The 15,627-nt window shown below is 42.9% G+C and overlaps 1 protein-coding gene across 2 annotated transcripts in view; it reads left to right on the forward strand.

Moving 5' to 3' along the window:
- The window catches only part of tns3 (tensin 3), a 28,130-nt gene extending 12,970 nt beyond the window's left edge, over positions 1-15,160 (forward strand). The window contains exons 12-26 of one of the 2 annotated variants that reach the window (XM_079569133.1): positions 1,009-2,139; positions 5,671-5,828; positions 6,391-6,520; positions 6,590-6,667; positions 8,561-8,669; positions 9,442-9,962; positions 10,043-10,129; positions 10,712-10,843; positions 12,802-12,897; positions 13,584-13,661; positions 13,741-13,818; positions 13,898-14,066; positions 14,547-14,615; positions 14,700-14,729; positions 14,866-15,160. In XM_079569133.1, coding sequence (XP_079425259.1) covers positions 1,009-2,139; positions 5,671-5,828; positions 6,391-6,520; positions 6,590-6,667; positions 8,561-8,669; positions 9,442-9,962; positions 10,043-10,129; positions 10,712-10,843; positions 12,802-12,897; positions 13,584-13,661; positions 13,741-13,818; positions 13,898-14,066; positions 14,547-14,615; positions 14,700-14,729; positions 14,866-15,010 — 3,011 coding nt within the window. In that variant the 3' untranslated portion in view covers positions 15,011-15,160. The remainder of the gene's footprint in view (positions 1-1,008; positions 2,140-5,670; positions 5,829-6,390; positions 6,521-6,589; positions 6,668-8,560; positions 8,670-9,441; positions 9,963-10,042; positions 10,130-10,711; positions 10,844-12,801; positions 12,898-13,583; positions 13,662-13,740; positions 13,819-13,897; positions 14,067-14,546; positions 14,616-14,699; positions 14,730-14,865) is intronic. The other variant, XM_079569134.1, reaches the window with a different exon arrangement.
- Positions 15,161-15,627: the final 467 nt, after the last annotated feature.

The following is a 15,627-nucleotide window of genomic DNA, read 5'->3' on the forward strand; positions in this document are numbered from 1 at the left end:
GGGACAGCCAGTGACACAGGTTGACAGAAGGAATAGCCACTCTACTTCAGAAGTGAAACATCTGCCTTACAACTTGCTTATCAGAAGGAATACTAGGACTTATTGGGATACTTGTATCTGACTTGTTTGGAGGACATTAGCAAAATGAAAGCGTTTATAATCTGTGCCGTAAATTTGGGTTCAAACGAAAAGCAGTTGTCCATCTTGGCTGTTTTGAATAGTCTATTATTGTGGTTGCCATTGTCATGATGGACGTTCAGAATGACAAACCTCCTCCGCGGCTCAGCTCTCCCTTTTACCTCTGAGGATTAAGGAGATTGTTTGGACATATGCCGGGGGTCAAGGGGCAGGCGAGATGGAGTAGGGGAGGCTCAATCGCGGCAGGGTGAGGAATGCGAGGGTCGGCCTGTGAAGAGGAGTAGTAGCCACGTACGGAAATCTCAGCATCTTTATTTTTGTAATCCGATATGGGACTGTCGAGAGGAGTGCGTGCACACAGAGGCAGGTGATTCGGTGTCGTGATAAGTTGTGAAAGGGCGAGGGAGGCTGCTAACTTTCTGTCAAGATGAATAGGTGCTTGAAACGTGTGTGTCTGTGTATGACAAAATATGATCATTGCAACAACAGTATAACAAAAACTAAGATATATTGCAGTAATGACAGTGCTATTATGTTAGGAATTTACAGGGAAATGTTTTGTTCAAATTAATCCAAGTACATCATTCAAGTGAGAGAACACTGAGTTGGAGTACGAATCAAAACTAAATTGCACTTTTCCACATTTAAGCACTTCCAACAAATGATTATCGTGAACTGCTCAGTGTTTGTCTTTGTCATTTGTGTTTGAAAGCATGGCCTTTTCGTTTTGTCCGTTAACGTTTGTGTATGGTGTTGGGTTGTTGTCTCGGGTTTCGTGTTGTGTCTGTCGCCTTTTTATGTACAGTATATGTTCCCATCTCGGGCCAAGTTCACGCATGTATGAAGCCCCACATCTCTCTCTCTTTCCAGCCCTCCCTCCTCGCACTCCGGCTCTAAACCAGGACAAGGCCACTTACAAGAGGAGAGATCCCAGCGGGGCAGAGCCAGCTCTGGGCCGCGGGGCGCGCACAACCTCTGCCACCTCCAGCCCGGACCACAGCGACCACGCCCTCTCGGTCAGCAGCGACTCCGGCCTGTCCAGTACGTCCCTGTGGGCAGATAAACCCGCCACCGTCGCATCCGGGACGATCCGACCGAACCAGGGGCCCAGTCAGCTCGAGAAAGTCCAGCTGAAGCGTCTTCTCAGCGGCTTCGGACTGGAAGACCCCGCCGCGGAGGAGATGGACGATCGGGCTGCTGTCGTGCAGCAGATTGTCCCGGCGCAGGTGCACATCAACGGGGACCCCCGACCCCGAGAGAGGGAGACGGACATTTTGGACGATGAGGTCATTACGGGCCACGACTTCCATAGCGTAGACAGTTTGGGGACATTATCATCTTCTTGTCACAAAAGCAGCCAGAATTCCTTATTATCAGATGGCTTTGGGAGTCCTGGTGGGGAAGAGCATGTGATTCCAGTTCAGAATCACATCCATAACCTGACCATTGAGGAGTATGACAAGGGGTACAGTGACAGTCGAAGGGGTTGCTTAGCCTCAAGAAGCAACTCCGTAGCCTCTTCTAACCCCAGCAATGCCATACCCAAACAGCATGTGTACAGGCAGGGAAGCTACTCCACGCAATCCTGGGTGCGGCAGCAACAGATGGTGGCCGCACAGAAAATGGCTTACATGCCAGAAGACGCCAACGAGAGATTTTCAAGCAACAAGCAGCAAGTGTCCGCAAGCGAACCCCCTACCAGAGACATAACGGTTGATCCCATTAGGATTACCCCAAAAGAGCAAGCTACAGTCAACAATAACAACAACAACAAGCGGGATGAGGAGTTCAAAACGCTAACCATGGACATCGACAACTCCATCGATCAGCTGAACCAGCTGATTATGGACTTGGACCCGACGTTTGTGCCCGTGAAGAGCCAGAACAGCACGCTCAAGAGGAGCGAGAGCCCGCATGTGAATGGATCCGGCAAGTACAGCAACGGCATCCGGTTTGGCGATAGCAAAGACGAGGCTACGTTAAAAAGCACGCAGCAGACAGGTAAGCTAGCCCAGTGTCTGAAGGGGATGATCTGGAATCTATTACTCACAATTCCCCCTAACAATGTCTATTAGGACTGCGTAATACATGTAATTAAACAACAGGCGAGCATACTTTCTCAATAGAGTAGTTCCGTTGCCAGGAGGAACACTTTTTCTTTTGTCTCTTAACCAAGCGCTCTCTTTCTCCCTCAGACCCAAGAGTGTTTTTTTTTTTTTTTTTTTCGTGGCAGAAATAGCAGGGTTGCTGCCAGGTTTTTAGATGTTTGCTGTGCGTTTCGTAGCGAGATGGGGCCGTCCAGACTTGTCAGTGTAGCTATGTGGCCGAGGAGAAACACAACAGTCTGAAAGCAGTTGTCATCAGCACTTTTTTTTTTTGCCTAGATTGTAGCCTTTGAATTGAGAATGGAGTCTCCATCCAGGGGTCTCTATCTAGTAGCTACAATGAGTCATATTTGGTTACTGTCCTGGCAAAACAACATTAGTGGAGTCACCTTCATGATCCATGTTTGCTTTGTGCACCAAATGATTGAGTTATGGACATAATCTGCAAACGTTTGAGTAATATAGTTTAGTCTTAGGAGGGAACTAAATTAATATTCTTGTGAAATATCATCTTGGCTACTAACTGTCCTAGATTTACCTCATCTAAATGGTTTTGTTACTCAAGTAGCCTCAAAAAGCAGCTCTTTACTTTGAAAAAAGCTCACAAGGGGTAAAAGTTTGAGAATCCTAGTAATAGTTGTGGTATAAGTTGCAAAGCCGATTACTACGGCTGCAGAATTAACCACAATCAAATTGAATTGCAATGTGAATTTTTTTGCAAACTTGCTAACCCTCTTGCTTACCCTTTACAATCTCATTTGTAATGCAGTCCACATTTGAGTCTTCTCTTTACATGTGCACAGTGAAAGAGAGGAGGGGAAAAAAAGCTTATTCTGTTGTGTAATAAAAGCAAAGCACTTTAACGTCGCTTCATATCAGTCCCTCACAAATTACAGTAGTGCGTGTGTTTGCGGAGGCCGCGATACAGGGGAGGCCTTGAGGAATTTCCAACCGAGGTACATGTGAACCCAGAGGGGAAGATTTTTCCTTTTGATTCCGAAGGCACGCCTGTCTGTGCAAATCAGCCGCTCCGAGTCATTCCAAGAAACAAACGCCGAGGGGCTACGGCTCCACTCATTAGCGGAGAGGTGGGGAGGACACTAAAGTAGGACAATCGTTGGCTTTTCAAAGTGGAGACAGTAAAGTTTGTAGTATGGTGAAGATGATAGCTCGGTGTCATTACGTGATACGACACAAGGCTGAGGCCAAGATAACCCTTTTCACTGTTCGCACTGGGAAATGTGGTGTTCTTTTCATATCAAAGAGTTTGCGGGGGGCAATGATCTGCAGTTGTCAGATATTTAAGCAGTGATGGTTAACAGAAGCTCTTTTGCTTGAAAACGGATTTAAAAAGAAGAAGAAAAAATAACAGGCACTGGCTGATTAAAAAGTATACAAACTCATAAAGAAAGGATTCAATGCGTGAATGTACAGTATGACGTCTGTAGGACTGTTCTAGTTCTGTTAAAGGTGCAGAAAGCTCTGATGATGTCCTTCATTATGATACAACATTATTGCTATTTAAGTACTTTTTTTTAACGTGCTGTGTATTTATAAGTGCCTGTGTACTTTTTGGGTATGTATTACTTGTTAGTTTTCTCAGAATTTCAGACACTCTTGACTCTGGCCTGTTGTTTTTTTTTAAATATTGAGGCCTAAATTTCTTTCAGTTAGACCTGCAATTTTATGACCAGCCAAAAACACTAACCCACAGGCAAGGATAACGTTTACTGTTGAGAGAGCTACAGTACCTGAGATTAGGAATCTATTAAAGCTGCACTAAGTAACTTGTTTACCTTAATAAATCCTTTCCGTAGTCCCTCTGGGGGTAATACAAGTGTTAATGGGATGATTGAGGGGTCTTTCATCTCCCCCCAGTGTCTGTGGCCAGAAAACCGCTATTGCAACTGCGCCACCTACGGGTCGGCGCCACCAATACCCAATACACACTAATAGAATCACGAAGAAGAAGCTAACAGGCTAACGGGCGAAGCTAACTGCAGGCTAGCACCACTTAAACAGTATTTTCAGCCAAGTTTGAGTGAGAAAAATTATCTCCATTGTGTAGTTGGATGTACAATATCCCTCTCTGCCTTTGTCTTTTCTGTCAGCGTAGTATTTACTCTCACGGACAAATAATAAAAGTTTTAAAAAAACGCAACATGTGGCGCTTATGGCCTCTAGGGGCATGAGTTACTTAGTTCTACTTTACACATTATTAATAAAAGTGAATAGGGCACATTGATTACAAAAGTACCTTTGAAGCCAAACCTTAAAGGCGCATTATGCAGCTTTTTATGCTGGATTTTTTCTTTATATTTGCCTTGTAGTGACCCTGTGGCTGTATGAGTGGTCAGCATGGCATCTTTACTTTCCATCACAGTGATCTCGACAACGCTCCAGGATCAATTGTTTTGTAGGTTTTCTGGTGAGAGGGTCCGTCATCAGGGAAAACCTTCCAAACAATTGATCCAGGAGCATCCTAGATGCCACTGTGATGGAAAGTAAAGGTGCCATGCTGACCACTCATACAGCCGCTGGGTCACTGCAAGGTCAAATACACACAAATATCAACTTTTTGCATAAAAAGTTGCATAATGCACCTTTTAAAGACGACCATATTGCCCGTTGAATCCAGTATAACCCGGCCTGTGTGTGTGTGTGTGTGTGTCATCTGAACTGGCCGCCGACATTGTGCGTAATGATCCCGGGGCATTAGCACTTTTGCACCATTAGCATTCTTCAGGGCTGAGTGACACCCTGGTGCTGAGTGGCCATACTCTTCACTGCAGTCACAACATTGACTCCCCCTCTCACCCTCTCTCACCTTACCCCCTCCTTCCCCCCTCTCCGCTCCCTTCAGCCCACCATCAGGCAAGACCTCCCTCCCAGCATTCCTCAGCTGTGCTCTCAAAACATCGCCCCAGGCTGCATCTGTGCGGAGGACCCGATAAAAGCCCGTCTTAAAGTGTCAAAAACAATCATTGGCCTGGCTTTAAAATGGTGTCAAAGGTGGCTACAGTGTGATAAGCGCATGAGCCGAAAGAACGAGAGCTTGTATGAAGTGTGCCTTTAGCTGAAGAAAAGGATTTGCTGCATTTGAGAGGCCACTGGATAAATGAAATGAGATTACATCTATTTTGTGCATCTGTCATGATCATTGTCTTCACAGAAAATAAAATGTTATGATCACTGCTCTAGTTCTGCGACTGCTGTTTGAGCTAAATGCTGTTTGAGCATGATTTTTCCCATGAACGCCAGCTATAACAAAGAGATTATTTATTTATCACAAACTCAAGAAGCTGCTAAAGGTAGAAATGAACCTTGCATGGGCAAAAGACGTCAAAGCTCATCGACTGAAATGATCACTTGCTCTGCGTCCAGAGAGCAATGTGCATAAGTGCGTTGTTTACTTGTGTGTCTCCAGCTGTCCAGTCCAGTGAGGTCCTTTTGGGGGTGACGCGGAGCTTGAGTCGGCAGGAGAAGGACGTCCCAGATCATCCAAGCTTCTGCAGCTCAGTTTGGGCCGGGACAGAGGACTACCGGGGACAGAGGACCTACTCGTCTTCTGTACCACACTCTCAGGTATGTCCTGTCTTCAAGTTGGTTCAACATGGCAGACGATACAAGGGATGGAGGTGCACCCAAAAATGAGGCCAGCTTCGAGCAGTGGTTTAATCAAGAGGGGGCGGGACTTCCTGGGAGGTCACAGAGGAGGATGACTTCAAGCCAAATATTAAGCAAAATATCAAGATATAGTTTCCAAACAAACTAAACCATATTCTAACAGTTTTGTTCCTGAAACCTTTCTAAAGGCTAATTACATTTTACAGTAGGAGGGGCACGAGTGGTTGGTCTAGTTATTTTGGGGTTTGTACCATAAAAAGTTTGGGAACTCTATGCTTATATAATGAGATGGTCTAGCCTTCATTTTGAGACTTGGGGTCAGAAAGTGGAGTAACTAACTGCTATGCACGTCGTTCCCTCGTCAAAAGCACACCTGGAGTAATATATCACTACATTCACGCTGTTTTGAGTAATCCTCAGGCAAAGCTGTTTAAATTGAGCTGTTTCTTCTTCTACGGTGTCAGCACTTCATTCTGTACTTACTGGATACATTGTTGTTGTACATTGTGTCTCTATGCAGGCTTTGCTGTACAGGAGTGACGGCACAGACTACATATCACAGGGCCTAGACGTAGACAGTGGGGTCGAAGCTGGAAGTGACATGACTCCGCCCACACCCGTTTTTCCCATTTCCCCACCCACACCCTACGGTAAGTCGCCAGCTCCTTCTATTTAGATGCCTGTTTGTACAGTTATCTAAGGCTTTGTCTCGTTTGCAGTGAAAAACATGTCAGAATTGAGTCTGAGACAAACTCCGTCTTTCAACATGCGTTCCTTCGGCTTCAAGAGTGAACACGGTAAGGTGACATTTCATGAATACTGCGGTGATTTTGGTGTAGGGAGTAGAGCAGTTGTGCAGATGTTTGGCTGTTCAAACCTCATGTTGTAATGGTGTTCTTGGAAAAGACATGTTATACACCTCGGCTATGTGTTTGAGAGGTGAAGAAGGCTGGATTATACAGCAGCAAGGGGGGAAAGGCATATTATTTTTTAGATTATATAGTATATACATATTTTTTATAAATCAAAGTCAATGTTATTTTGTATTTGAATCATTACGAGTAAAACACACATGCCTTTTACTGAGCTTCCTAAACTAGAGGTTAAATTTCAGCTTTTACAACTAATGAATGCTTTCCACTTCAGCACCATTTAACAAAAAGGCTTCCCGTTTATTCTTCTGCAGGCCAAACTCTACCCAAGCAATGTGCTGTTGGTGTCGCAGGAGGCTGTAGACCTGTCAATTTAAAATAGCCATGCTGTGAATAAAAATGACCATGGCTTTAATCACTGTTTTATTAAAATTTGATTAACCTCACACCCCTCTCATCTAATTATATTCTTAAGCCAACTTATTAAAGAGCTCGAGCAAAATTGTGTTTGATATGTGGTATGCGGTACAATCATTCAGTCTCATGAGATTGCAAGGAAAATTATGAATTATCCTACTCCGGGTTCCCACACTACCTGGAAAACCTAGAAAATGCCAGATAAAATGTCCAGCAACTTTGCTTTGCTGTTATCTGTCGGCAATGCTGATATTTTAGTCAAATACGTATCAAAATATAGTGCCCAAACAAAACATTATTGAACCAGATTTTAAATGTTTTGCACCAAAGAGATAGCTTTATGTGGGGTAAAAGTGCTGTCTGTTCTGCAAAAGATAAAACTGTGATAAATGTGCCAAATCAAGCCAGACTAAAGACCTGGAAATGGACTGGAAAATAAGTGCATAGTGGGAACCCTGTTACTAACTACCTCAGACTAAATAAGGTTTCTTGGCCCGACTTTAATAATGGTGGCATTGTTGCAGTTGTACAGGGACTTTCAATGGTTTTGGGCAATTGGGAGAATACAAAAGAAGAGAAATCTCATAAATTCTCAGGCAGGGAGATTCCTGAACAGTCCCATACCACCAAGTCTGGTCTGAAGATGCCATTTTAGCGCTCACATTCCCACCATATACACACATTTAAACATTTTTGTGGTTGTTTAAGGTGGCACACGCCCTGAGGGCACTGCATTGTTGGTTAACCCTATTGTCAACTTTGATGTATTTTCAAAATGCTTTCATGGTTTCCCTGTTTATCCAACTGTTGCGTGCGTCGTATACAGTAGTAATTATTGCATTTGTTTTGTGCTCATCCCAAAGTCCTCGGAGCTGCCCACATGAGATGCCCCGTTCCCACCGTAAAACATTGCGTCGAGTTTTATTTTGCTTCCAAACTTGACTCTAAAGTTGCCATAGGGACGGGTGGTACATGTAAAGTTTGAGGAGCCTGGGAACTTGACTGTCCCCCGCTGTGCCTCTTACTACCTCCAGTCCTGTGGTATCGCCATAGTGACTGCGGATTCGGTGCCTCAACAAAACAGAGACAGGATGGACATTCGTGCTATGACTTTGTTCCCAACAGTTTGTCAGCGTTGACCTGGTTTTAAGGACAGACTGCTAATAGTTTTGCAGATATACAGTAATTGTCTTGATTTAATTGTTTTAAACTTATGATTGCCAAATGTTGGTTGGTGTGGGACCACTTAGATATACTTTTACTTTGACGTGTATGTTTATTGAGTAGTTTCTTCAAATTATTGCCTGCACCCCTATAACTATATGTTTTTCTGAATAAAATGATCATTAATATTAAGACTAGTTTGATGCCTTGATTTTATGAATGCTCCTCTGTTTTCAGAGCCCCGAGGATACTCTGATATTGATGCTTTGGCAGAGTCCGCCGTCAGCTGTCACAGGACGCTCACGCATTCAGCATCTGTCGTCGGCACACTTCAGCGAACAGACAGGTACGAAGATGCCTCCTTCTTACACCTCAATGCATAGTTTTATTTCATTTAACAATGGGCGATGTTGACAAAAAGGAATCGCTCAGTATCTTTGAGACTTCTTTTTTTGTAAACCATCAGAAATCTGGAACAATGTGTAGTAGCCCACAGATCAATGTGTTGCTTAAAAAGAGAGTGAATTTAGGCATCCCCACCCTTTTTTTAAGTATTTTTTTTTTACCTGTATTACTAACACTTCATTGGCTATCTGTTTTTAAATGTCTTAATGGACTGGCACCACCTTTATCTATGACAAATGCTATCTTTGCCGACTTAAGTTTGGACCTGTCTGAAGATTAAACTCAAGGCGACGCAGCTTGACTGATATTTTAACTGGGTATAAGTTATAAATAATCATTTCAATGTTACCATGTAGTCGATATATCACCCACGGCTAATTTTATCTTAACTTAATTAACTTAATATTAAAGAGACTATACAGAGTTTAAAAATGTAGTAGAAAAAAAAGTATTTTCCTCCCCCTACATGTTCCAACAATGTCCTAATATGTAGAATGAGGCCAGACCCGTTCACCACAACTGCCTCTAAAATCCTGCACTGTCACTCAAAAAGGTGTTAATTCGGGCCCTAAGTGCCGTCATGCACGAGTTTAATATAGAAGCTGCAGTTACACATATGACCTGAGGTGGCAGTAGTGAATATAAAATGGCTAACTTGCATCTAGCCCCTTTAAATAAATAGTAACTTTATGCTTCATTTCTTTCCTTGTCAGCTCCATAAGCCCTTCATGGCCCGAGCACCCCGCCCTGACCAGACACGCCTCTCTGAGCAGCTACCCCCCAACGAGAGACCCCGCAAAGCACACCGTACCTCTGGACTACACCCACCACTCACCCCCCCTCCACCACCCACACATCCACCCGGCTCCCAACGGCCACAGCTCGCCGCGGAGCAGCCAGCGCAGTCGCATGGCCCACTTCGCCCTCGGCCGATGCCCCGCTCAAAGTTTCGACGAGCAGGACGATTCGGGTCTCGGCTACGGTACGGACTCCCCGCTGCTCGTGAACGCGGTCAGGGACAGGAACCTTCAGGTGGTGATGGAGGGGCATCACCTTCCTCCGCTCCTGCCCGAAAAGAAGAGGGCGTCCGACGGGGAGCATTCACTGGGCACGGCCTCTCCAGCCTTGAGCGGCTTCTCCAGCCCACACAGCGGGAGTTCCCTCAGTATCCCCTTCCCAAACGTCCTGCCCGATCTGTCCACGCAAATGTCGGGAACGCCGTCACCCCTGCCAGGTGAATGAGGGTGCAGCTCGTATTTAGTTTAGTTTATGCACAAACACGCTGATGGCTAACGAGACTATGATGTTTTCCAGATGTACTGGCCAGCAAGCAGGTTACTGTCAAGTTTGTCCAAGACACATCCAAATTTTGGTACAAGCCGGATATCTCAAGAGATCAAGGTAATATATATACTGTATATAAAATGGAATGGACTTAAATTACCCCAATTCAATGTCTTCATCTTGAGGTGAGACATTTTTGAGTAGCTGAGGCCTATTTACTTATGTATTCATTTTTATTTTTATATATATAATTGATCATTGTTGCCATCTGCTTTTTGAGCACGCCCACATTGATTTTTTTTTCTTTTACATTTTTCAGTTGAATCTAATGTTAAGTATATGGAAAATATATTTTATCAGCAAAGACAGTGTTTATCTGCAGGGACTAGTGGGAATTATTGATATTTAAAAGATTATACAAGCAGTCATATTTAGCCGGTGGCATACAAGCAAATCTATGGCACAGAATTGGTCAGAACAGGTCCAAAGATCTTGAAATCAGGGAAAAATTATATTCAGTTAATCCTGTCAGAGTAAAAACGACCCTCACCAGGATTAATACAGTTTATTGAATTTGACATTAGTGCATTGGTTTTATACAGACCTTTTCTGGACACTCAAAGACGCTTTACATTGCAGTATTCATTCGCTCCATACTTGGTGGTGGTGAGCTACTAATAACCCTTTTTTTCTCTCCAGCCATTTCGGTCCTGAAGGACAAGGAGCCCGGTTCCTTTATTGTGCGGGACAGTCACTCATTCAAAGGAGCTTATGGACTGGCGATGAAAGTGGCGACACCCCCACCCTCCGTTCTCCAACAGACCAAAAAAGGTACGACCCATTAAACAGCTTTGAAAAACCTAACAGGGAGGCCCCTTGAAATCTGGTGATAAGTGAACCTTTCAGACTTTTATCATGCAGCAGTCTAATACTAAAGTTGTTTAAATTCTACATGACTGTGCTTCAGTAATATATTATAAAAAGGGAAGTTTGAAAGTGAAACCAAAATGGAGAAACAATGTGTATATATCACTTTTCAATAGACTCAATAACATAGGAATTGATTCTTGAATGCTTCCTGAACCCACAGTAAACTGGCAATAACCCAGCAGCTGTAACGTAGTGAAAATCAAATGACACAGTGAACCATCTACAGTTTCAGCGCGCGGTCCTTAGACACAGTGGAACCGGAGAGTCTGCGGCTGTGTTTGTGTGGGAGCATCTCTCCTGGGCATCGCCGCCTCAGAGCCTGAACAGACCCCTATTGCCTGATAGTCTTTAGATGTGCAGCTAATGTTTCAGCCCATAACAAAAGATGTACCGGCTCTGATCCAGGACTCTCTCTCGGGAGGCGTTTGCCCCACATACGTCAACTCGACCATGTGGTATCAAGGGACTCATGTCAGAATAGGCTTTTTGGTATTTTCTGCAGTTTTAGGAATTGTTTGTTATTTTACTGAAGTGAAAGTACTGTAGAAAATACTTAACCTCTTAACTAAAAGAATCTTGAAATAATTCTTTGAAAAGTTCAGCTTTACCCAAGTCTAAAAGGTCAGAGCCTATAGACCTACAAAACTGATCGAGAAGGATCTTTTTCCTCGCATTGTTGCAGCGTTGTCACTGCGTTGTTTTTTGACATTTAGTTTCATTGCTTCTTGTTGCATTTTGGACACTTTTTCATCACATATTTGTCACTTTTTCATCGCTTTTATGTTGCTTTTTTGTTCCATTTTTGGATTTTTTTTTTTTTTCCTTTTTCATTCTCGTGTTCGTCTCGTTTTTGTTACTATATTTACACTTTTTTCAAGAAGCTTTTAGATTGGATTAAAGTTGAACTGGAGGAAATGTGCTCGGTTCAACTTAAGAGGTTGAGTACAAATCCGTATCCAAATAAATGCTTGTAAGGATTCTAATATGTGAAAGTTGTGCCTTAATTCACTCTCTCTACGGCAACACAACAGGGACAAAACTTATTTCTTGTTCTTGTTGTATATCGTCACAGCGCCACCTACTGTTCATAAAGTGTGCAATTATTAGGCTTTTTAAACACATGGCCCAATTAAGTTTTTACTTTGGAGCCTTTTTATAAAGGTAGAGAAGAAGGATGTATTTATTGTACAGTATTCACAAAATGTATTGTACAGTATTCACTAAATGTACTTTGTTACTAACCATCTTTGCTTAAGGGCATGTTGAATTCTGCAAGCTATTTTCATAAGAAGCCCTGCAATGAGGAAAATGGTCATACTTCATAATAGTAAACCAGACACAGGATCTCCCAGTAGATGTTGTTTGAAAGACTTCTGCTGTTTACATCAAAGCAGAGCTGCCTTGTGGCAAACACATAAAAGCAGTGAAACATTCTCTCATCCCTTTTTTTTCTTTTCTTTTTGTGGCCAAACAAACACAGCCCTTCTGTGTCCAAGGCAAGCCCGCCCCGGAGTTCAACCCCTTTCCTTGCGTCCCGCCACCTGTCCTTGTATTTTGGCCCACACTTTGGCACCTGTAGTGACATCATGACACGCTCCTTCACACACTTTGAAGCCCGGGGCTGGTGCAGATGCTTGTGCTTGTGAAACCCAAACCTACCTTAAGGAAGAGGGGCCTTTGTGTCGGGGGACATTCCTTGCGCAGACCCCCCACTGCAGCTTCTGTGCAATCCTAATCCCATTAACCCCTTTTAGGATGAAACCATTGGAATATATTGCTGTTTTTCTTTTTTTTTTATTTATGCTGCTTTTGGTAGTTGGTATAAATAGTTCACTTTTTGTTTTTTTGTTTTCCTTCAGGAGGAGATCTCTCAAATGAGCTGGTGCGCCACTTCCTGATTGAGTGCACACAGAAAGGAGTCCGATTAAAGGGTTGTCCCAACGAGCCCTACTTTGGTGAGTGCCCACGCTCCTGGTCTGATCTCAGTTGGCTCACAGCAGTGCCCTCTAGTGGCAATTGTGTACTACCTGCGTCAACATCACGAGATGTGTTTATATACTTTCTAATGAATAAAAAGCATGCCAAATGGTTTGAGTCGAGACTATGGTTAACCTCTTAATTCCCGCCTTAACCGAGTGTATTTTCTCCAGTACAGTTTTACCCAAATCTAAAAGGCTACAGCCTAATAGGCCAGAGTAGCCTCATTAGAAAGCGAAGACCTACAAAACTCATCTAAATGGATCTTTTTCCTCGCGTTGTTGCTACTTTGTAGACTTTTTTTTAAATCTTTTTTTTTGTTGATGGATTTTCGTCACATTTTTGCCACATTTTCATCGATATTTGTTATTTTTTGTTGCTCCTTTGTGGCTTTTTCATCACTTTTTATCGCTCTTTTTGTTGCGTCCTCGTCACATATTTTTGTCACTTTTTCATCGCTTTTTTTGTTGCGTTATTTTGTCACGCTTTTTTCGTCCAACTTATGCCGCTCTTTTGTTACATTTTCATCCTCGTTTTTGTTGCTATTTTAGCACTTTTTTTTATCAAGAAGCTTTTACATTTGGGTAAAGGCAAACTGAAGAAAATGTGCTCGGATCAGGTGGGGGGTTCAGAGGTTTACAATGTATGATTTTTGGGTTTATAGGAAGCTTGACTGCATTGGTGTGCCAGCATTCCATCACGCCTCTGGCCCTGCCCTGCAAACTCATCATACCAGACAGCGGTAACTGTTCAGATATATCCATCATCATGTGCCTTTATGTGGCCTGACATCCACTCGTATTCACTTTTTCTTTGCTCAGATCCGTTAGAAGATGTGATAGAGAACACCTCTCAATCGGTCTCCAATTCTGCGGCTGAACTGTTAAAACAAGGGGCAGGTAACGAACACTTCCACATCTACAATAATGTTTCAGTAATGACGGATAAAGCAATAAACAACTGCTTTCGTCTTAACAGCATGTAACGTGTGGTACCTGGGCTCGACGGAGATGGAGTCGCTGACCGGCGCGCAGGCCGTGCAGAAGGCGACCACCATGACGCTCCACGCCAACCCCCCGGTCACCTCCACCGTGGTGCATTTCAAAGTGTCCTCCCAGGGCATCACTCTCACCGACAACCAGAGGAAGTAAGACGTCAACATCGACTTAAACCAAATCTAAAAGCTTATCGACTGGAGCTCACAGCCAGTGTAACGCCTCATTTGAAAGCTAAGACCTGCAAAACTGATCTAAGATTTGTCTTCTTCTTTCTGTTGTCACTTTTTTGTCTTATTTTTTGGTGCTCACATTTTTGTTATTTTTTCATCATTTCTTTGCCACCTGTTTTGTTACGTTTTTGTCGATCGCTTATGCATCAGATTTTTTGTGATTTTTTTGTGTGTTACTTTTATGTTGCCTGCTTTAGAAAAATGAACTATTTCAAATGAACTTTTAGTTTTAATTCGACGTTGTACCAATGAAGACGTTTCAACAGTCATCATCAGTTTTTATTTTGTTGCCTGTATTGTTGCATTTTTGCCGCTATTTTGCTTGGTAAATACAGCGAGATTTACAACGCTGTATTTGAAATGTAATGACCTCTTTCTTGTTTATTTTTTTCCCTGTAGACTTTTCTTCCGGAGACACTACAACGTAAACACAGTCATATTCTGCGCGCTGGATTCCCAGGACAGGAAGTGAGTATCGTTATTTTAACTTCTCGACATCAAAATGTTTGTACAGTCAAGTTACATCATCGCCCTATTTTCGACTCTCTCCAGGTGGAAAGTAGACGGCTACCCCACGGCAAAGTGAGTGAAATTACTATTTTTGTGTGCCCCGTGTTGTCCGGCTGTAATTTAACATTTAACAGCTATTTTTAACAGGACATAGCCAATTTGACCCAGATGACAGTGCTGTTGTCAACCACACTGCTTTACTTTGCAGGATTTTCGGCTTTGTGGCCAGGAAAACAGGCACTTCTACAGACAATATCTGTCATCTGTTTGCCGAGCATGACCCCGAGCAGCCTGCCAGCGCTATTGTTAACTTTGTTTCCAGGGTGATGATCGGGTCGCACAAGAGTAAGTAAGACCTGGAGAACTGGACTCAGGGAGGAAGATTGAGAGACTTTTAATTGTTGAATGTTTATTATATGGAATGACATTCATCCTTTTGTGTACGACGCATTGTTATGCATATTTCTAACTATAGACTCTAGAAACATACAGTGGGAGGAAAAAGTGAGTACACCGTTTTGAATTTCTTCCATTTCTGCCTAAATTGCTCCTAAAATGTGATCTTATCTTCATTAAAATCATAACAATGAGTAAACGGTGTCTGCTTAAACTAAAATCACCCGAATATTTACATATTTTTTATTGGCCATAACATGTAAACATTCACAGGACAGTGTGGAATAAGTGAGTACACCCCCTGACTACAAAAGCTAATTAAACAAGTTTATGCAGACAGTTAGAGGCAGGTGTGAGCCAACCTGAAGTCAAATCACTCAGGTGTGGCTTAAAGCTGCCCTTGCCACTGAAAAACACACACCAGTTAAGAATTGTCTCTTGTTGAGAAGCATTTGGGCAGAAATGTAAGAAATTCCAAACGGTGTACACACTTTTTCCTCCCACTGTATCTTGCTGCATGTATTTTTTTTTTTTTTTTTTAATATTTAATCAAAAACATTTTAACTTCTAACTT

Source organism: Gobius niger (genome assembly GCF_951799975.1).
Source record: "Gobius niger genome assembly, chromosome: 13".
NCBI classification, from domain to species: Eukaryota; Metazoa; Chordata; class Actinopteri; order Gobiiformes; family Gobiidae; genus Gobius; species Gobius niger.